This window comes from Danio rerio, chromosome 20 (genome assembly GCF_049306965.1).
Source record: "Danio rerio strain Tuebingen ecotype United States chromosome 20, GRCz12tu, whole genome shotgun sequence".
NCBI lineage: Eukaryota > Metazoa > Chordata > Actinopteri > Cypriniformes > Danionidae > Danio > Danio rerio.
The window spans coordinates 58,742,501-58,765,000 of record NC_133195.1 but is presented as its reverse complement, the minus strand read 5'-3'; the positions used below and the strand labels follow the sequence as shown (position 1 = coordinate 58,765,000).

At 41.4% G+C, this 22,500-nt stretch overlaps 1 protein-coding gene across 11 annotated transcripts in view; it reads left to right on the top strand.

The window, feature by feature from the left end:
- Positions 1-22,500, top strand: part of plcb1l (phospholipase C beta 1-like) — a 152,906-nt gene that overhangs the window by 90,737 nt on the left and 39,669 nt on the right. For all 11 annotated transcript variants that reach the window (XR_012396242.1, XR_012396243.1, XR_012396244.1 and 8 more), the window contains 13 exons: positions 5,960-6,100; positions 6,221-6,300; positions 7,052-7,105; positions 7,188-7,263; positions 9,036-9,136; positions 10,006-10,172; positions 13,408-13,554; positions 14,116-14,273; positions 14,429-14,511; positions 14,790-14,874; positions 19,060-19,222; positions 21,454-21,543; positions 21,660-21,712. Coding sequence is in view for 4 of the 11 variants with exons in the window: in XM_073933860.1 (XP_073789961.1) it covers positions 5,960-6,100; positions 6,221-6,300; positions 7,052-7,105; positions 7,188-7,263; positions 9,036-9,136; positions 10,006-10,172; positions 13,408-13,554; positions 14,116-14,273; positions 14,429-14,511; positions 14,790-14,874; positions 19,060-19,222; positions 21,454-21,543; positions 21,660-21,712 (1,398 nt within the window). In the remaining 7 variants the exon portion in view is untranslated. The remainder of the gene's footprint in view (positions 1-5,959; positions 6,101-6,220; positions 6,301-7,051; positions 7,106-7,187; positions 7,264-9,035; positions 9,137-10,005; positions 10,173-13,407; positions 13,555-14,115; positions 14,274-14,428; positions 14,512-14,789; positions 14,875-19,059; positions 19,223-21,453; positions 21,544-21,659; positions 21,713-22,500) is intronic.

Genomic DNA, 22,500 nt, shown 5'->3' with positions numbered 1-22,500 from the left:
GTGTGTGTGTGTGTGTGTGTGTGTTGTGCAGTGTATGCTGTAGAGCAATTAATCGTAGGATGATGGCGGTCTCGATTGGACCCCTAGACAATCTTAATCCAGCTTTTCTACGATTCTGTCAATCATATTTTCAAGTTGAGGAGAGAAGCGATGGCGGCCGCGCGAGTCTTCACACTGTTGTACATGCGCTGTTCAGCAGCGTGGACTCCTTCAATGATGTTGATAGAGTCACATGCTGTATTTATAAGGTGTGATTCACCTCAAACATGTCATTTCTGTCTTCATGTGACGAATTTGCAACCGCAAAATCACACGTGACGTGAGCTGACCGTCAGCTGTTACCAGAGAGAGGGTGACCGCGCTGGATGAGGTCTACTTTAGTGAACAGATCCTGCTTAGGCTGTGAGTAACAGCTAATGAAGTGGTAAATACGGTTTACACACACAATCTAGGCAAACCATATATGGTTACGGCGGATGTTAATGTTATTAACGTCTTCTTGGACATCGTCATCAATATATTTGGATATGTATGATTAATAAACATTGTACACAATAAACAATGGGGTTTACTTTACTTTATTTCACAAATATTGTGATGGAGACGGGCGAATGGGGAATGTTGTTTCCGATCGCCATTCAATATCGTCATCATAGAAGATCGGACATTATTATATCGTAACCATCATTTTAACATGTCTGCTGTTTCTGAACTCAAATTATGTCAATAAAAATAATTGGTTAAAGACACTGATGACTTTATTCACGTGTCCACATACACAAAGAAAACTTTGTTCATTCATTCATTTTCTTGTCGGCTTAGTCCCTTTATTAATCCGGGGTCACCACAGCGGAATGAACCGCCAACTTATCCAGCAAGTTTTTACACAGCGGATACCCTTCCAGCCGCAACCCATCTCTGGGAAACATCCACACACACTCATTCACACACACACTTATACACTATGGACAATTTAGCCTGCCCAGTTCCCCTATAGCACATGTGTTTGGACTGTGGGGGAAACCGGAGCACCCGGAGGAAACCCATGCCAATGCAGGGAGAACATGCAAACTCCACACAGAAACACCAACTGAGCCGAGGCTTGAACCAGCGACCTTCTTGCTGTGAGGCGACAGCACTACCTATATATATTATATATTTACTTATTATTAATTCTTTTAAATTAATTATTAATAGTTAATTTGTTTCTATTGCTATTTTTTATTTTAAAAACAAAACTGCTTACTATTAATAACTACACTATTTAATGTGGGACATCATTAATTAAAGTTATCAGAAAATTAAACAAATGCACACTATTTAATCGCTTGAGTAAAATATTAATATAGTGTTATACATTTATTAGGTTAAAAGATTTTCATTAAACTGTATCATCGCCTATATTGATTGCTATTATTTCCTTCATGATAAATGAATCCATTATATAAATGAAACCTGTTTAATTTAGATGGTTTAGCGAGGCCAGCAAACGAGTATTTGCTAAAATGACTGTCAGATAATAGAATGACTGAAATAGGAGACCCTATCTGTGAAGTTCAATAGGTGGCGATAATGCTCCTAAGGCAAGGCAAGGCAAACTTTATTTATAGAGCACAATTTTATACAACCGTAGTTGATCCAAAGCGCTTAACAATGAGATAAAATATTTAAGAAAATAAAAAAATAAAACTTGTATAAAAAAATGTAAGAAAAGGAAATATATGTGTATATGTAATACTAAAATACAGTATAAAATTGAGGAGTTAGAGGAGTTCGTGAACTAACTAAGGAGTTAGTTAGTTCTGGTTTGCCTAAATCGAGTGTGCTAGATTGTGTGTGGTTCTGCGGTTCTGCAGCTGGATATATCTCAATGTAGCTGACTGATTCCAGCCCAAACAGTATCCAAAACCCGCCGAAATGCAAAAACACCCACCCAGTGTTCTGTGTTCACGAAAATCACGTCAGTGACAGATTTTAAGCAGGAAATGACAGATTGTCTCAAACACAATAACTCAACATCAGAACTATCATCAGCATTAATGACCAGGACACATCTAGAGTCTGCTCAGGTCCAGCATTCCACGTCTGTACAACATTCAGCATTTCAACCCCCTCAGCCTCAAGTTAAGTTTTAAAAACAGGAGAAATCTGATATTTGGGGAGAATTATCATATGGGGTATACAACAGAATCCTGACTTTCTTAAGAGAGACCTTCACATGCTAGGCATTGTGGGATGCTGCAGATGTGTCCCAGTGTGGTAATTAGACACTGACGGCTGATTATGATATGAACAATAACTTTTATATGCAACTTTTCAAACAATCTAACAAATTGATTTTCTGTGGCAGAACAACAACAAAAACAACATCCACATCCAATATCTCAAATCCTCTTTGAGTAGGTCATGTTTCCAAGTCACTTAGTCATGTGGTACTCCAGGAAACAGTTCTTGTCTTTTGTGTCATCTGTGGGGAAACTGTTTGTTGCTAATGGACAACCAAGTCCTGCCGTGGAACTTCTGAGTAAAGAAACTCATGAAATATGGATCTGGAGTAATAAGGTAGATCATTTATAACTGTTGCAAATCTGCAACGCCTGCCTTGAGAGGGTTAACAGTACAGCTACACAAAGCCTATTGCGGTTTACCACATGTTTGACAATAATAATAATAATAATAGCCCACTCATGTCAACCTTCATTTCACATCTGCAGAATCCTCAGAACATCCTGACCTTTATTTTAAAATCACAATTCTCATTTTAGCCAGAATCCTGCAGCTCTAGTATTATTTAACCATAGTAATATTTAGTATTGTGTGTGTTTGCTTTGTAGAGTGTGTGTGTGTGTGTGTGTTGTGCAGTGTAAAGTGTGTGTTTGCTGTGAAGTGTGTGCGCATGCATGTGTGTATATGTGGAGGGGCAGGCATGGGGCGTACTCACACTATGTTCAGTTGTCTTGAACCGGGCCAAAGCACGCTTGTTCCCCCCCTCAGTGTGGATGGCGGAAACGGAGACGTGTGAAAACAGAGGCGGGGCTGCCGACATTCGCCTCTCTGATTGGAGCTTTCCCTCAGTATTAAGTAGCCCACACACACAGCTCAGTCCTGCATCCTCTCCTTGTAAGTTCAGACTTGGCAAGAACACATAGTCCGGATCGTATAAAGTCATTCACATCACCCTGACTGCGCTGTTTCACTGTCTCAACAATAAAATGAAAACATGATGCGAGTCTTAACAGACAGCAGAAATGTTGAGGCGTCGTGCAGCTGCATGAGCGTCATCTTCATGCATATTCATAACAAAACAAAGCCGATAACATCACTGCCTCATTCATTTTCATAGAAAATACAGAACACAGCCTCTCTTTTACTGAATATCAGCTTTAATAATCAATAATGGCCATTTTAAAAGTATAACGTACGATAAGTTCATACAATAGAGAAAATAACAGCAGCAATCAGTCAGATGTGCAGAATCAGTGTCCGCGGTGACGTTAGTTAAGATATTAACCTCACTCAAGCTGCGGTCACATTAGAGCGTGTGATATTCTGTCGTACAGCACTGTGAAAGGGGCGGGATTAAGCAAGTTTATTAGACAATAATAAAGCGAGCGATTGCTCCATGTTTTACATTTCTGTCCAGAGAGGTTGTGTTTTGATCCTCGATTGGTCTCACGCTGTCTAGTGATGCGATTTCGCAGGTCAGAGTTCACCAAGCTTGAACTTTACACCGCAGCAACCTGCGAAACTCAACGCATGACCCTGCGTTTCCGGTCTGACGCATTGGCATGCGTATGAATGGAAGTCTATGGGAGGAAAAGCCCAGTGTGACCACAGCTTTATACTTGCACTCAGCCAAAACACGTCAGCTGAGAACAAGTCATAGATTCCAAAGACCAAAGTCCGGGAATATGTCGTTAGATAAAGACAACAAGATGACTTAAATATCACATTTAGCAAATATAGTGAGGTTAGATCCAGCGGGAGATCCTCGATGAACAGTCCGACGTGCACAGCTCTCATATGGGTGTGTGCTCAAAGCACGCTGCAACGCAACGCATGTGTGTGTGTGGTCACGTGATGTGCGTTTTCAGCGGTGTAGTGTGGACGGAGAGCTGTTCAGAAACGCTAGTGTGGACGCGGATCGTTTTCATTCTGAAACGCTGTTTTAAATCTAAAACACACTAGTGTGAACAGGGCCGAGTCCTGCAGAGTTTAGCTCCAGCATGCTTCCACACACCTGCACTGATGCTTCTAGAAGCCCAGTAGGAGCTAGATCAGCTAGCCCAGGTGTGTCTGATTGGGGCTGGAACTAAACTGTGCTGGACACCGACCTCCCTGACCGAGTCTGGGCACTCGATGTACAGTTAATCATGACTGCGATTAGAGTTTGAAGGGCAGCAATGGTGAAACTCATCTTCTGTGTGGACAGAGCTGTGTGCAGTATAGTGTGTGCACAGTCATACTCATACATGTCAACATCGGGATGTGAAAATAAGGGATATGCCCACCATAATAAGGGATACCCCTTAAATAAACAGTTAAATGGTCAGTAATATGTTTTTGATTATTATTATCTACAAAAGAAAAAATAATATAATATAATAATATAAACAATAAATATATACATTAGCAGCAGATGCATTAGCAACAAGTTCAGCTTGTTAAAATTAATAGCTGTTATAATGAAACACAATCAGGCTATCAAATCTCATCAGCCGTTTCTTCAGTGTGTAACTCACACATTCTGATTATAGAGCAGTGAATGAAGCTCTCATCTATTTAGATTTTTTCATTGATTATATTAAATAACAGGTGTCACTTTAGAAATGCACACATCTAACATTATAATGAAGGCATTCGACTGCTTTTATGCTCATTTAAGACTAAATTAGTTGTATTTAAATAAAAAACACCAACATCAACATCTTTAGATATTATTATTTTTAATAATATGTGTTAATGTCTGTTTACACACACACCCAAAACCCAGACTTTCTCTCCGCTTCAAGTCGCGTGTACAGAATGCGTTTGGGAAACAGCGTTATATGACTGCTTTGAGGATTGCATAGTAGCTGTGACGGCACCTATAATGGAAAGGAAGGGGAATCGTGCTGTTTTTATATTTATTTCAAAGTGTTTCGTGCCTAAACAAAGCGAAAGCACAGAACAGACTCACATTTAAGAGTGAGGGGCGGTCTCTAGTGGTTTGGCAGTATGGTTTGCGTATAGGGAGGATCGACTCTTTAATGTTTATTTGAAACCCTTCAGAGAAAGACTGAAAATACGGAAGAAGCATGGGAAAATACCTTTACAGTATGATAGCGGGATAGAACTGTAAAATACAAGAGAATCCCGAGAAAAACTGAAGGGTTGACAGGTATGCATACTGGGCTGAGAGAAACACAGTGAGTCTCTTTTGAAGTTTCCTGATGTTAAAATAGGATCCAGATCCCTCCATTTTGAGGCCCACCGCAGCTTGTCGTAGGAGTGCGGTTTCCCCACCCTTTTAACATGTCTCTGTAGTAGCGTGTATAATCAAACCAACAGGACAGATCTGTTCATCTCTCTGTGATCATCAGTCATCATCACATGATCAAGAGGGAGTTTCACATGTTTTAAATGAGTGCAGTACAGTCATTTACGTCAGCAGCACAGCCGCGAGTCAGAACAGTTATAGAGGAAGACGCTTCAGTCCCGGTGTGTGGACGTTACATCAGGTTTATTCTGTACACAACATAACAGATATCCACACAGCAGGGGAGATTAACCTGTAGAGCTAAACGCGTGACTGTGTGTGTGTGTGTGTGTGTGTTGTGCAGTATGCTGTGCAGTGTGTAATGTGTGTGTGTGTATGTCTGTATGTGTGTGTGTGTGTGTGTTGTGCAGTGTATAGTTTGTGTGTATGTGTGTTACTCTTGTCTGATTTGGTGTGTGTGTGTGTGTGTGTCCTCCTCAGGATGTGCGTCTGCGTGAGCAGCTGGATGTGGGGGCTCTGCAGGGTCAGATGGAGGATCGGCTGCTGACGGTGGTCTGTGGATCAGACATGGTCAACATCAGCTTCCTCAACTTCTGCGCCTTCCATGAGGACGTGGCCAAGGTGAGGTCTGCGCACACACAAACACACACACACACACACACACACACACACGTTCGCAGAGTGGATAACAGGGCATGTGCTTGTGTGTGTGTGTGTGTGTGTGTGTGTGTGTGTGTGCAGGAGTGGGCTAAAGAGCTCTTCACCCTGGCCTCAAACCTGCTGGCCCAGAACCTGTCCAGAGAGTCCAGTCTGGAGAAAGTGTAAGTGTCCCGTTTCCTCCTCTGTTTTCACCCCACACACACTCTCAGGTGACTAAAGTGAAAGTCTGTTCACTTGTGTGAGCATCAGCAGCACATCAGCAGTGTGTGCAACACACACACACACACACACACATTTGTCCTGCATGAATTATTTGCAGAGCGCCGCTGAATAGTTAACCACTGCACTTGCTGAACGGGGCTATTCTTAGAGTCCATACTGGAGCTGTCCGCACGCATCAGTGACACAGCTAAGCATTCTGGGGGAGACTGGAGCAGTGTGGGAGAGTACACACACACACACACACACACACACCTCACTCATACATCTGCCTGAAACCTTAACACCAGCAGAGTCCACTCTGACCCAGATTACTCTAGACCAGTTGCTTAAGTAAAAGAGGATGAGTGGCGAGCGTCTCGTCTGGATACTGGAATCAGCTGAACAATTCACGGACCACCAGAGTCAGGTCATGGTCTTTAGCCTCCTTGGTAGAGCAACTGACTCCCATGCGGAAGGTCGCCGGTTCGATACCAGCTCGGAGCGGGTTGGGTGGCGTAGAACCGCCGGGGTTACACTTGGTTAGTCCTGTTTAGAATGAGTGTAGAGGCACTGCAGGTGTGTGTGTGTCCCTAATGCAGACACATGCTGAACACTACACACAGTCTCTTTAGTCAACACTGGTTGTGTGACATCAGTGTGTGTGTGGCTGGAGGACTCGTAACTCATCTGACTCTGATCTGCTGTTCACAGGTACTCCAGACTGACCCTGCAGCTGACCACCTGGGGCTCCATTCCTGTGAAGAAGTGTGTATCTGTGTGTGTGTGTGTGTGTGTGTGTGTGTGTGTGGCAGACGAGCAGCTCCTCATCATGTGTTCTGTGTTCCAGCATCTTCCCCCTGCTGCCCGCTGACAGACGGAGAGTGGAGAGCGCTCTGGAGGTCTGCAGCCTGCCCACCGGACGGGTGAGAACCCCTTGATTCTGCAGAGCCACAGTACAGCAGCAGACTCTGTGTTATGATATCCTCTGGTGGAGAGCGGAGCTGTGCTGTGAACGGGAACGCTCCTGCTTCTGTTCAGACTCTCCATGAGGACTCATCTTCATTAATGACGTGTCTCTAACAGAGGGCTTTCAGTGTTTTACAGCTCCTCATATGATCCTCATACAGGGGAGCCACATGCTCAGATATAAAGGGAATCTATATTAGACATCCTTTGGTGTGTTTATCGCCTGTTCAAATGGGGAAATCCTCATCAGCAGCTCTAGTTTATTGCTGTGTTATTAAGGCGTTCAGCAGGCGCTCACAGTGACTGACAGTATGATGTTGAGGCTGGCGAGAGCGCTGCTTATTCTCCTGTTTACATCATTATTCTCTGCCAGTGCTGCGACTCGAACCTGCAACCTTTAGAGCATTAGGCTATGTCTTCCCCCATTATTACATTAGATTTGTTTAAAGTTTCCTGTGTAACGGTGTGTTGATCTAAATCAGGTGTTTTTTTTTATTCCCATCTAGTTTATTGTTATTTATCTAAGTTTATTTATTTATTATTACTATTTATTTATTTATTTATTTATTTATTTATTTGTCATTTTTTATTTATTTTTTTTATTATTTATTCATTATTATTTTATTTATTTATTTATTCATTATTTACTTATTCATTTTTATTTTATTTATTCGTTATTCATTTATTATTATTATTAATATTATTTTTATTTATTCAATATTAATTATTTATTTATTTTACTTTATTATTCTTTCATTAATTTTTTTGTTTATTTATTCATTTATTATCATTATTTTTATTTTTATTTATTAATTATTATTTATTTATTTATTATCATTATTTTTATTTATTTATTTAATTATTTTATTTTATTTTTATTATTATTTATTCATTATTATTTTATTTATTTATTTATTCATTATTTACTTATTCATTTTTATTTTATTTATTCGTTATTCATTTGTTATTATTATTAATATTATTTTTATTTATTCAATATTATTTATTTATTTATTTTACTTTATTATTCTTTCATTAATTTTTTTGTTTATTTATTCATTTATTATCATTATTTTTATTTTTATTTATTAATTATTATTTATTTATTTATTATCATTATTTTTATTTATTTATTTAATTATTTATTATTATTTGTATTTATTTATTATTTTTTATTATTTATTTATTCATTTATTATTATTTTTTATTTATTTATTTATTTATTTTTATTTATTTATTTATTCATTCATTATTATTTCATTTAATTATTTACTCACTCATTCATTAATTTATTTATTTATTCATTGTTATTTTATTTATTTTTTTATTCGTTATTTATTTAAAAATATTATTATTTATTGATTCATTCATTCTTATTTATTTATTTATTTTTATTTTTTTATTTATTCATTATTTTTATTTTTTTATTTTTTTTATTATTTTATTCATTTATTCATTCATTATTATTTTTTATTTATTTATTCTTTCATTATTATTTTTTATTTATTTATTCATTCATTATTATTTATTTATTTATTATTATTATTATTTTTTATTATTCATTTATTTATTTAATTAAAAGTGTGTGTTGAATAATGTCTATGGAGCCCTAGCTCCCCCTAGTGAGCTCCTGATCTAACAGTCTGCTAGTTTTGATGGCTGTTTGGTGTGCGGGTTTATTCCTCATCTGCAGTTAGTGCTAAACATTATCTGTCTACTTGTCCCGCAGAATGACAGCATTCCTCTGGATACCTTCACACAAGACGTGTACCGCCAGCTGCTGAACAACATCTGTCCACGCAACGACATCGATACCATCTTCTCAGACATGTCAGTTCTCTTCATGTGTGATGGGGAAACTCACACCTCATGCTCTAATTCCTAAAGCACAGTTTGTAGTTTATGCACACACTGTAGCGTCCTGCTCGGGTTTGTTAGTGTGTGTGTGGTGTGTGTAAGCAGCTCACACACATGCACTCCTCAGTTTGTCCACAAGGTGTCATCATTGAAGAGAGCTGCTGCTGTTTCTCAGGCAGAGCGTGAACAACATATGACTGAAGCAGACACACCACTGACATGTGAGGGGGATATGAGACATGTGCAACTTTAGTCTCAATCCATACAGAAGCATTGATATTGCTTAATACATTAGGCCTCGAAACAGCTGACTCTAGGAGGACCAGCGTCTGATGAAGTAGACTGGGATGATATCATGTAAACTAGTTAACGTATGCATTAGACTTCAGACCAAAGTAGCATCAGCTGTGTGTTACAGCAGAACAGAACAAAGCAGCACTCGATAAGAAGATTTCTGATTGAAATACCTGCTCTGTCTATATTTCCCTGAACTAATATACACTACACATGCCACAACACAGTGATATACGGCTGGATCAAGCCTAACCAGTTGGGTAACTAGACACTGGACCCGTCACAACATGTGGGTTTAAACATGCTAAGAATAGAAACGGCCTGAATCATGTTTGTCACATTAGACGAGGAGCTGTAGGAAAAACACAAACACTCGAGACTGATGCTGACACTAACTCATCTTGCATGAGGTCTTCAATTGACTTTGACTGCTGAAGTGTTTTAACTTATGTAACAGTATTTCTGTCTGTCTGTGTGTGTGTGTGTGTGTGTGTGTGTGTGTGTGTGTGTGTGTGTGTGTGTGTGTGTGTGTGTGTGTGTGTGTGCAGAGGCGCTAAAAGCCGTCCGTACCTCACCGTGGAGCAGATGACGGATTTCCTGAACAACAAACAGAGAGATTCTCGCCTGAATGAGATCCTGTACCCGCACCTCAAAGCTGAGCAAGTGCAGGCATTGGTGGAGAAATACGAGCCTGACAGCATGCTATCTAGCAGAGGTTGGTGTATTCAGCTGTCACTCAAATAGACTCCGCCCACAGTCTGCTGCTAGGTTACAGCAGTTCACAATCATTTAACATTAAATAGAACGTTTATAAAGTTTAATAAGTAATAAAGTTTGTGTTGGGACTATACTGTGACACATCCAGTACATCCAGAGCATTTATTACAGCTCAAATACTCATACAAAACAGCCATGAGCTCATTAACATATGACACACCCACTTTAATTATAACTGAGCTCCTTAACATGACACACCCAAACTAATCATAACTGAGCTCATTAACATATGACCCAGCCCCACCAATCGTAACTGAGCTCATTAACATATGACCCAGCCACACCAATCGTAACTGAGCTCATTAACATATGACACACCCACACTAATCATAACTGAGCTCATTAACATATGACCCAGCCACACCAATCGTAACTGAGCTCATTAACATATGACCCACCCACACTAATCATAACTGAGCTCATTAACATATGACACACCCACACTAATCATAACTGAGCTCATTAACATATGACCCAGCCACACCAATCGTAACTGAGCTCATTAACATATGACCCACCCACACTAATCATAACTGAGCTCATTAACATATGACCCAGCCACACCAATCGTAACTGAGCTCATTAACATATGACCCACCCACACTAATCATAACTGAGCTCATTAACATATGACACACCCACACTAATCATAACTGAGCTCATTAACATATGACCCAGCCACACCAATCGTAACTGAGCTCATTAACATATGACCCACCCACACTAATCATAACTGAGCTCATTAACATATGACCCACCCACACTAATCATAACTGAGCTCATTAACATATGACCCAGCCACACTAATCATAACTCAGTTCATTAACATATGACCAACCCTCACCAATCGTAACTGAGCTCATTAACAAATGACCCACCCACACTAATCATATCTGAGCTCATTAACATATGACCCACCCTCAATAATTGTAACTGAGCTCATTAACATATGACCCACCCACATTAATCATAACTGAGCTCATCGACATATGACCCACCCACACTAATCAAAACTGAGCTCATTAACATATGACCCACCCACACTAATCAAAACTGAGCTCATTAACATATGACCCACCCACACTAATCAAAACTGAGCTCATTAACATATGACCCACCCACACTAATCAAAACTGAGCTCATTAACATATGACCCACCCACACTAATCAAAACTGAGCTCATTAACATATGACCCACCCACACGAATCAAAACTGAGCTCATTAACATATGACCCACCCACACGAATCAAAACTGAGCTCATTAACATATGACCCACCCACACTAATCAAAACTGAGCTCATTAACATATGACCCACCCACACGAATCAAAACTGAGCTCATTAACATATGACCCACCCACACTAATCAAAATTGAGCTCATTAACATATGACCCACCCACACGAATCAAAACTGAGCTCATTAACATATGACCCACCCACACGAATCAAAACTGAGCTCATTAACATATGACCCACCCACACTAATTAAAACTGAGCTCATTAACATATGACCCACCCACACCACTCGGAACAGCTCTGACCTGCTGAAATGTTTTAATTTTTAAATATGTTGTGGGTTGTTATTTTCCTTTGCTCATGTTAATCTGCTTTGACTTGATGATAATGGTTTCGAGTGTAGGGGTGGTGATGGCATTTCATAAAATATCAAGTTTACAATATAATGAATTGCACAGATATCAACATAAGTAGAAATTTCATGATTATTTTAACCAATCAAAGTGTCAACAAGAGTCTTTATCCTTAAGAGGACGTGCAGAAATGTCTAGATGTTTACAGTCATGAATGAACCCTATAAAGGTTTTTGATCATCCCATGGTACAGCATTGCTGGTATGTGCTGTTCCAGCCTGATCTCACGAGAAAACGTAAGTATTTTACGTTTTGGCAGTTTAGTGGCTAATTCGTACGAATTCGTACGAGTTCAATCGTAAGAAAATGTACGATTTTAAAAAGGAGGCGTGGCACCTAACCCCACCCCTAAACCCAACCGTCATTGGGGGATACGCAAATCGTACTAAAATGTACGAATTAGATCGTACGAATTTGTACGAATTAGCCACTAAATGAAAAAGTTACGAATTACTGTGAGATTGTGTTGGCTGTTCTGCGGTCTGCTGGTCCTCCGTCTGCAGTGGCAGTAATGGAGTTTTCAGCAGAGTGACGTTCCTCAGGGGGCTGAAAGGTGAGCCTTTACTGCTCATTAGAGGAACCGCTTCAGATGTCAGAGACAGAGCTGTGTTAATTAGGCAGTGCAGTCTGCAGAGGGCATGCAGGATTAATTAGAGGAAAGTGGCCAGAGGGACGGCATGGCGATACTGATCTAGACTCCAGCGGGGACCCAAACACCACCAGCCGAAATCTGCAGCCAGAACCAAAAGTAATGCTGAGATCTTGAGCTGGAGACCAGAGGAACTAAACCTGGAGAGCTCCTGACACTGCCCAAACACACCTCCATATCTGAACACTGACACTGCCCAAACACACCTCCAAATCTGAACACTGACACTGCCCAAACACACCTCCATATCTGAACACTGACACTGCCCAAACACACCTCCATATCTGAACACTGACACTGCCCAAACACACCTCCATATCTGAACACTGAAACTGCCCAAACACACCTCCAAATCTGAACACTGAAACTGCCCAAACACACCTCCATATCTGAACACTGAAACTGCCCAAACACACCTCCAAATCTGAACACTGAAACTGCCCAAACACACCTCCATATCTGAACACTGAAACTGCCCAAACACACCTCCATATCTGAACACTGAAACTGCCCAAACACACCTCCATATCTGAACACTGAAACTGCCCAAACACACCTCCATATCTGAACACTGACACTGCCCAAACACACCTCCATATCTGAACACTGACACTGCTGCTCCTGGTGTTGAGGATGCAGAGGGCGGATCGGGAATTTCTCCTTTATTTTTACAGCACTTTATTCCTGTAAATTGTGTCAGAGAAAAGAAACATGACAGGATGATCAGGCAAATAAAGTGAGATGAGCACATATTAAATATACTGTATCACAGAGCTGTAGAAGAATGCTGATGGAGTTCTGGAGAGTTCTAGATAACTCATCCTGTTTACATTCTTTACACTGGGTAATTGGGCGGGTTGTTTTGTGGTGCAGGGCAGATCTCGGTGGAGGGATTCGCCAGATATCTGAGTGGAGAGGAGAACTGCATCATCCCTCCAGAGAAACTGGACCTGAGTGAAGACATCACACAGCCGCTCTCACACTACTTCATCAACTCTTCACACAACACCTACCTCATAGGTCAGCCAATCACACAACACCTGCCTCATAGGTCAGCCAATCACACAACACCTCCCTCATAGGTCAGCCAATCACACGACACCTACCTCATAGGTCAGCCAATCACACAACACCTGCCTCATAGGTCAGCCAATCACACAACACCTGCCTCATAGGTCAGCCAATCACACGACACCTGCCTCATAGGTCAGCCAATCACACAACACCTGTCTCATAGTTCAGCCAATCACACGACACCTGTCTCATAGGTCAGCCAATCACACGACACTTGCCTGATGGGTCAGCCAATCACACGACACCTGCCTGATAGGTCAGCCAATCACACGACACCTGCCTCATAGGTCAGCCAATCACACAACACCTGTCTCATAGTTCAGCCAATCACACGACACCTGTCTCATAGGTCAGCCAATCACACGACACCTGCCTGATGGGTCAGCCAATCACACGACACCTGCCTGATAGGTCAGCCAATCACACGACACCTGTCTCATAGGTCAGCCAATCATACTGATCTGTGTGTGTGTGTGTGTGTGTGTGTGTGTGTGTGTGCGTGCGCAGCCGGTCAGCTGGCAGGAACCTCCTCAGTGGAGATCTACCGGCAGGTTCTGCTGTCCGGCTGCCGCTGTGTGGAGCTCGACGTCTGGAAGGGGAAAGCACCGGACGAGGAGCCAATCATCACACACGGCTTCACCATGACAACCGAGATCAGCTTCAAGGTAACACACACACACACACAAGGACACTCTCACAAACAAAAGCACACACACACACACACACACACAAACACACACACTGACCTTAGTCTGATGTATTGTGTTGTCTTCACTGTGTGTGTGTGTGTGTGTGTGTGTGTGTGTGTGTGTGTTTTCAGGATGTGATCGAGGCTATCGCAGAAACTGCATTCAAGACGTCTCAACTGCCCGTCATCCTGTCCTTCGAAAATCACGTAGACTCGTATGTGTCAGAGCTCTCATTGTGTGTGTGTGTGTGTGTGTGTGTGTGTGTGTGTGTGTATGTGCATGTGTGTGTTCATGTGTGCGTGCGTGTGTGCGTGCGTGCGTGTGAGCGCGTGTGTGTGTGTGTATATGTGTGTGTGCGTGTGTGCATGTGCGTGTGTGCGTGCGTGTGTGTGTGTGCGTGCATGTGTGTGCGTGCATGTGTGCGCGCGCATGTGTGTGTGTGTGTGTGTGTGTTCAGACGCTGCTGTGTCTTATTGTTTCTCTTCTTCTCAGGCCCAAACAGCAGGCGAAGATGGCGGAGTACTGCCGGAAAATATTTGGAGACGCACTGCTGATAGACCCACTGGAGAAATACCCTGTAAGAGAGGAAACACACACACACACACACACACACACACACACACACACACACTGCAGGATCTCATGGTTACAGTAGACTCGTGGCTGTAGTAACAGTACAGTCATGCTGGGGAGTCTGCTGTTTTGTGCTGGTGTAGTGTCAGGTGACTGCAGCGACAGCAGAGAATCAGGGAACATCACACACAGTTTACTGACGCACTGAGGGCTCTGTCATACAGCCGCCGCAGTGAGGCGCTAGACATGTTTGGCGAGATGTGTTGCTGTCTTCAGACCAGCGCAACTCTAACTATCTCAATGTTTAAAACACAAATCCGTCTGTGCTACTCTGTGGACTCTAAAGCTCTAAAGTCCAGCAGAGCAGGTTAATTATCCACCTATGCAGGTCTGAACACTCACACACTGCTGAACACACACAGGATGATCAGCAACACACACACACACACACACACACACACACATCTCTACAGATGAACAATTAAAGATCATAATGATCCAGAGATGATGATTTTCTCCATCAATATAAACAGCACAGGCCTTCTTCACCTCGGGGGGCTTCTTCAGGTTATTGATGACCGTCTGCATCTGGATAATGTGATTATTATTGATCATCTGCAGATTTATAATAAACAGAAGTGTAGATGTGTCCAGCTGTGGGGTTTTACAGACGTCTGCATCAGGATATGGGTATAAGAACAGGACGTGTGTTTGGATAGGCTAACTTTATTTATGGAGCACAGTTTCACACAGCCGTAGTTGATCCAGAGTGATTTACAATGACATCAAATATTTAGGAAAATAAAATAAAACCTGAATTAAAAATGTAAGAAGAGGAAATATATCTGTATATGTGTAACACTAAAACACAGATAAGGAATAACAGGTGTGAAGCACTCAAAGGCAAGAGAGTCAAACAAGACGTTAAGTAGATTTAATAGCATCCAATGATGGAGAAACCCTGCTGTTCAGAGGGAGACTGCTCTAGAGCCGTGGGGCCGCAACACAGAAAGCTCCATCACCTTTCGATTAGCAGCGAGACCGAGGGACAGACATGAGAAACTGGTCATGGGATCTTAACCGTCTACAAGCTTTACAGAATAAGGCCTAATAAGCTCACTGACATAGACCGGGGCAGAACTGTGCACTGCTTTATAAGTGAAGAGAACGCCAGTGCAATGAGGCGAGGACAGGGGAGATGTGAACTCTTTTCTTAGTTCCTTTTATCAATCTGGTGGCTGCATTCTGGACCAACTGTAGCCGAGAGAGTGTTGACTGAGGTAGAGCAATGTACAGAGAGTTAACCAAGAGGAGATTAAAGCATGGGTTATGATTTCTAGATCTCGGTTTAACTTTTGCCACCAGTCTAAGCTGGAAGAGCTGCTCCTCACAGCTGCATTTACAGGCTTGTCAAACTGCAAGAGTGGATCAAAGATAACTCCGAGATTGTTGGTGTGATTGTGCAGATTGTCATTTAGGACTCCTAACGTTAGCTGAGTTTTAATTGAACTGTTGGTAGCAGCAGGACCTAATAACACGTCTGTTTTATTTTCATTTAGTTGCATTATTTATTGGTCATCCAGGTCTTAATGTCGCTTATGCATAGGAAAAGATTTTCTAATGATAAGTCTTGTCCTAGTTTGATTGGAAAATATAGTTGGAGATCATCAGCATGGCAGTGACAGCTTATGTTATGTTTGCAGAGTATTGAGCTTAAAGGAAACATATAAAGAGACAATAAAAGAGGGACAAGAATAGATCCTTGTAGAACAGCACAATGAATAGGTTTAGGTGGTGAAGTAAAGGATCCAATATTTACAGAAAAAGATCTGCCCTTAAGATAAGAGGAGCTTACAAAGGAGCTTACTAAAATCCAACCTTACAGTGGTAAGGCAAGGCCCTGAACCCCAACAACACACTCACGTCTTTTTATTAAAATGTTGTGATCTACGGTATCAAAAGCAGCACTCAGGTCTAACAGTATTAAAGCCGCAGATGAGCCAGCATCCATGGAGATCAAATGTCATTTGGACTTTCAGTCGTGCAGACTCAGTGCTGTGTTTTGCTCTAGAGCCAGATCGAAACCAGATATGAGGTCAACTGTGAAAGCACAATTTTCTCTAAAAGCTTTGAGATGAATGAGAGTTTAGATATGGGCCTGTAGTGGTCCTTCCTTCTGGTCGCAGGTCTCTAGTATAAAGCTGTGGAACGAAACAATACACAAACAGTTTCATGCCAGCAGCCGTTAGACATCTAAATAAGGCACAGACTGAGGCAGAGGTGTTTCGGTGACTCGCATATTTTAGATCGTTTTAAACTTTCTTTGAAAGGGTGGACAGCTAACCCAACCTAAACCCCCCCCCAATCTAAAAAAGAACAGTCCGCAGCAGAAAACTCTCCCGCAGATGACATTTCCCCGGGTTTCAACCAAGTCTCTGTCAAAAATAGGAAGTCCAGCGCATGTGAAGTAAAAAAGTCATGTAGGATAAAAGGTTTATTTGACGATGAGCGGGCGTTTACTACAGCCATTTTCACAGGACGTTGAAGCGTTGTTTTGGTGTCTGAAAAATGTCTTAAAGAGACAAATTTTAAATGACGAAGATTTCTGAACTGTTTATGTCCATCATCATGACGTGCTTGAGGACGTGACCGGCAAAAGGGAGACCAGACAACAGGTATATCTGACAACCCATCAGGTGAAGTTGAACACTTTGATCCAGAACATCTTTTGTGACGAGAACCCTGATGTATGTAGCGAGGGCGGCGCGCCATGCCAAGAACAGCACAGCGATTATAGAGACTGACAGGCAGGTTTGACTGAGTTTCAGGATTAAGACAATGCAGATCCAGAGATGAGTAAAAGAGCATATTAATCATCCACAAGCCGGAGGGCGACAATGAGTCCTGGAGCACCGCCTAAACACTTATAAAAGCAAGCAATGAGCCCAGGAGAAGCATCAACACAGACGTCCTACAGTTGCGTATACACAGCCAGGTTTAAAAACTGCGTTAGCCAGCATACCAAGCAATGACGGCGCAAGTAAATGGAAAGCAGCCCTTACTAAGACCACTTACACCAAAACTAGCATACAACCGACACAGCAGTGACCGACCCTACAAATGAAAGTGTTTATTTGCTTATGGAAGACGGAGGAAGCAGCCCGCTTTGTGGTGGCGAGAGCTCGCGTTTGGCAGGTGAGACAGCTTGTCTGACAGGAATTTTCTGGTCAGTTTGTCGGAAAGTTGTTGTGTTAAAAGGTAATAAAACAAAGCAAAAATAAAAACAAAAAATAAAAAACTTTGAAAGTAAAGCAAGGTAATAAAAAAAACAGTCCGGGGGAGCAGCGGCAGTCAGACACGCCAGCGATCGCTCAACCGTAAGATTCAACCATATTACTCAGTTTCCTGAGCACACTTCATTATTATTGCTCATTTATTCTTTTGCTGGAGATTATGACTGAATTTAGAAATAGATTTGAAGCAAATCTTTGTGTTTAACAAAGGAGATTAAATATGTGGGCTGATGGATGTGTTCAGTGGAGTGAGTGTCCACCGTTTCCCCACTCCACCAAGTAAAGGAGTAAAGAGAAAGTAAAGAGGCTGAATGAAGGAGGCTCGTTCTTTATCCTCGTGCTGCAGATGCTCTGTTTACCTGTTTTCTCAGTGAAGCGTTCAGTTTTTACTCTTACAGAGTCGCCATGTAGATTGCAAATGCACCATGGAGAGACGCAACTGACTCTTAAAGGCAATGAGAGACGAGATTCTGATTGGTTTAATGCAGGTTCTGCTCAACACACAGCCAGAGCTCATTAAGGGTGCAGAGCGGATTTATCTGTCCCTAAAATAGCAGTGGTGGGTTCAGACATGTCCTTATTGCTTTTGGGCTGTGCGCTTTAGACTTTGCACCGAGATCATGAAAACAGAGCCCCTTGTACTTCCTTATGTCCCCTACTCTAGGCAGGGATAGAAGATCACAGCACACACACTGATGGCCAGTCTGCTCCCACTCACATGAGCATGAGCTGATGTGTGTTACAGGGAATTAGCAGCGTGATCGCAGCTGTCTGCAAACTGTATCTTAAAATAACCCTGTGTGTGTGTGTGTGTGTGTGTGTGTGTGTTTGTTTGTGTGTGTGTGTGTGTGTGTGTGTGTGTGTGTGTGTGTGTGTTTGTGTGTGTGTGTGTGCAGCTGGAGGCCGGGGTTCCTCTGCCCAGTCCTGCAGAGCTGATGGGGAAAATCCTGATCAAGAATAAGAAGAGTTCCCATAAAGCCGACGGCAGCACCCGCAAGCGCCTGACGGAGCAAACGTCCTGCAGCGACTCCTCCTGCGAGCCCTCGTCCCCCAGCGCCGGTCAGATCAGATGACCTTTGACCTCTTCTAATGCTAACTCTCTCTCTCTCTGTGCTGCTAATGCTAACACTGTGGCACGCTGCACTGCGCCAGCTGAGCATATGAATAAAGGCCCACAGTTTCTGTCTTTCAGTCTTATAATAATAATGATGATGATAATGATGATGATGATGATGATGATGATGGTGATGATGATGATGCTAATAATCTTCCATGGGCTAGATCACATTTAAATGTTCAATCATTTAATATTTATAGAGAGCAGATTAAACGTGAGCATCAGCTCTGATGCTTTGAATAGATGAAAATAAAGAGTCGCCCTACAGGTAAAGCTCATACTCCTGCAGCAGAACTGATGAGTGCACATCATTACTAAACAGCTCATTAAGTATATCAGAGAATAACAGACGAGCTGCTGATGAACAATTAGTGCTGCGGCTTATATATACAGTTAGAGTCAGAATTATTAGCCCCCCTGAATTATTAGCTTCCCTGATTATTTACAGTTGAAAGCAGAAGTGTACACACACTAGAAAAAGGAGAATAACCATTTTTAATAAATGTCTGATGGTAAAGCCCTAACGTTTGATATTTTAGGTCTGTCAGGATTACCTGATTTAGATTTGCTCAATGCCAGAATAATGAGAGAATTTGTTTATTAATTTCTAGATAGTCAAGAGTGTACACACATGTCCTTGGTATTTTAGTTTTGCTTTTAAACTGTGTAACTTTGGAGTTTTGGCTCATTCCTCCTGCAGAATTGCTGTAACTGAGTCCGATTTGTAGGCTGTCTTGCTCGCACAAGCTTCTTCCAACTCTGCCCACAAATATTCTACAGGGTTGAGATCAGGGCTTTGTGATGGCCACTCCAAAACATTCACTCTGCTGTCCTTAAAGCACATTTGAACTCATTTGGCAGCGTGCTTAGGGTCCTGGTCTGTTTGGAAGAGCCATGATGCTGCCGCCCCCATACTGCACAGTTGGGATGGTGTTCTTGGCTTGTGCGCTTTCCCCTTTGTCCTCTAAATGTAACACTGCTTATTATGGCCAAACATCCATCAGAGCACAGGACATGTCTCCACACATGAGTCTTTTCCCAGTGTCATTCAGATAATGGTAATGTGGCTTTGTTGCTGATTTTCTCATGTTGTCACACAGGGAAGCAGTGTGTTTGAGCTTTTCCTTCAATACTATTCTACAGTTGTGCCTCACATTAACTCAAATGTTGTCAATTAGCCAATCAGAAACCTCCAAAACCTCGACATCATCATCTGAGCTTTAGCAGACGCAGAATAATCTTACTGTGTGTAAACTTGACTTTCAACAAGAGTTATAACAATTACTCAAACAATCTCTCTCCCATTATTCTGCTATTACGCAGAGCAGAAACACATGTGATGATCCTCACTTACCTAAGAGAGAAGTTTAGTCCCGTTAACAGCTGACTTTATTAAAAATGTTTAGCAGAGAGCAAATTTCTCCAACACATTTCTAATCATAACAGTGTTAATAACTCATCTGCCATGATGACAGCACATAATATTAGACTAGATATTCTTCAAGACACTAGTGTTCAGCTCACAGTGACATGTAAAGGCTTCACTAGGGTAATTAGGGTAAAGTTAGGGTAATTAGGCAAGTCATTGTATAACAGTGGTTTGTTCTGGAGACAATCCAACACTAATATTGCTGAAGGGGCCAATAATATTGAGCTTAAAATGGTGTTTAAAACAATTAAAACCTGCTTTTACTCTAGTTGAATTAAACAAATAAGACTTTCTCCAGAAGAACAAATATTATCAGACATACTGTGAACATTTCCTCAATCTGTTCAACAATCCTAAGGGAAATATTTAAACTAGAAAACAATCAAAGGGGGTGAATAATTCTGACTTCAGCTGCATATATGATGATGAGCCTGTATTGTATTCAATAGAATCTTTAATCTGTTGTCAAATGATTCTTGTTTTAATCATAAATATATCTGTACATAGAAACTATGGTTACACTCAGTGACATTGGCGACTGTCTTTCCTGAATAAATCAGCTTAAACAGAGACGTGTACTGCAGGAAAACACTCGCAGTCTAGTTTAGTTTGGATCCACAGAAGAACAGTTCAGCGGCTCCGTCAGTTTGGTCAACTGGCATGTGTGTGTGTGTGTGTGTGTGTGTGTGTGTTAAGGTGTTCAGTGTGTTGCTGAATATTAAAGTGAATGTGTTTGTGTATCAGGATCACTCCATCAGGAGATGGCGGACAGTGATGCAGCAGAGCGCAGACTGAAGACAATGAAGTCCACAGGATCCAGCAGTGAAGACAGAGGTGTGTGTGTGTGTGTGTGTGTGTGTGTGTGTGTGTGTGTGTGTGTGTGTGTGTGTGTGTGTGTGTTTTATTGATGTTGTTGTTGTTGTAATCTGAGTGTATTGTGTGTTGACCAGGGGAAGAAGAACTGGAAGACGACAACGATGAGAGTAAAAAGTCCACTGATGAGGTAAATGAAGATGGTTGTCGCCCTCTGCTGGTCTCTGGCAGTAAACACGCTTCTTCACTGTAGTGATTTCCATTATTCAGCTCCATTCATTTTAAATTTACAGTTTAATACTTTCATTTTAAATTTAGGGTAAACCAGCTTAGTTTTTAGTACAACTTAATGAAACAGAACTTGTTTATTGACAACTAATTTAAATAAAATAAGTTTATATTCTTCCCAGAGATGGGTTGCGGCTGGAAGGGCATCCGCTGCGTAAAAACTTGCTGGATAAGTTGGCGGTTCATTCCGCTGTGGCGACCCCGGATTAATAAAGGGACTAAGCTGACAAGAAAATGAATGAATAAGTTTATATTCGTCAAATATATATGATTATACAGTGTGTGTGTGTGTGTGTGTGTGTGTGTATGCATTTAAAGTCAGAACTATTAGCTCCCTTTGAATTTTTGTTTTCTAGTTTAAATATTCCACTCATGATGTTTCTCAGATTGTGGAGTTGTTCTCAGTATTTCCTCTAATATTTGTTCTTCTGGAGAAAGTCTGATTTGTTTTATTTCGGCTGGAATAAAAGCAGTTCTTAATCTTTTAAAGTCATGTTAAGGTCAATATTATTCACCCCTTCAGCAATATTAGTGTTGGATTGTCTCCAGAACAAACCACTGTTATACAATGACTTGCCTAATTACCCTAACTTTACCCTAATTACCCTAGTGAAGCCTTTACATGTCACTGTAAGCTGAACACTAGTGTCTTGAAGAATATCTAGACTAATATTATGTGCTGTCATCATG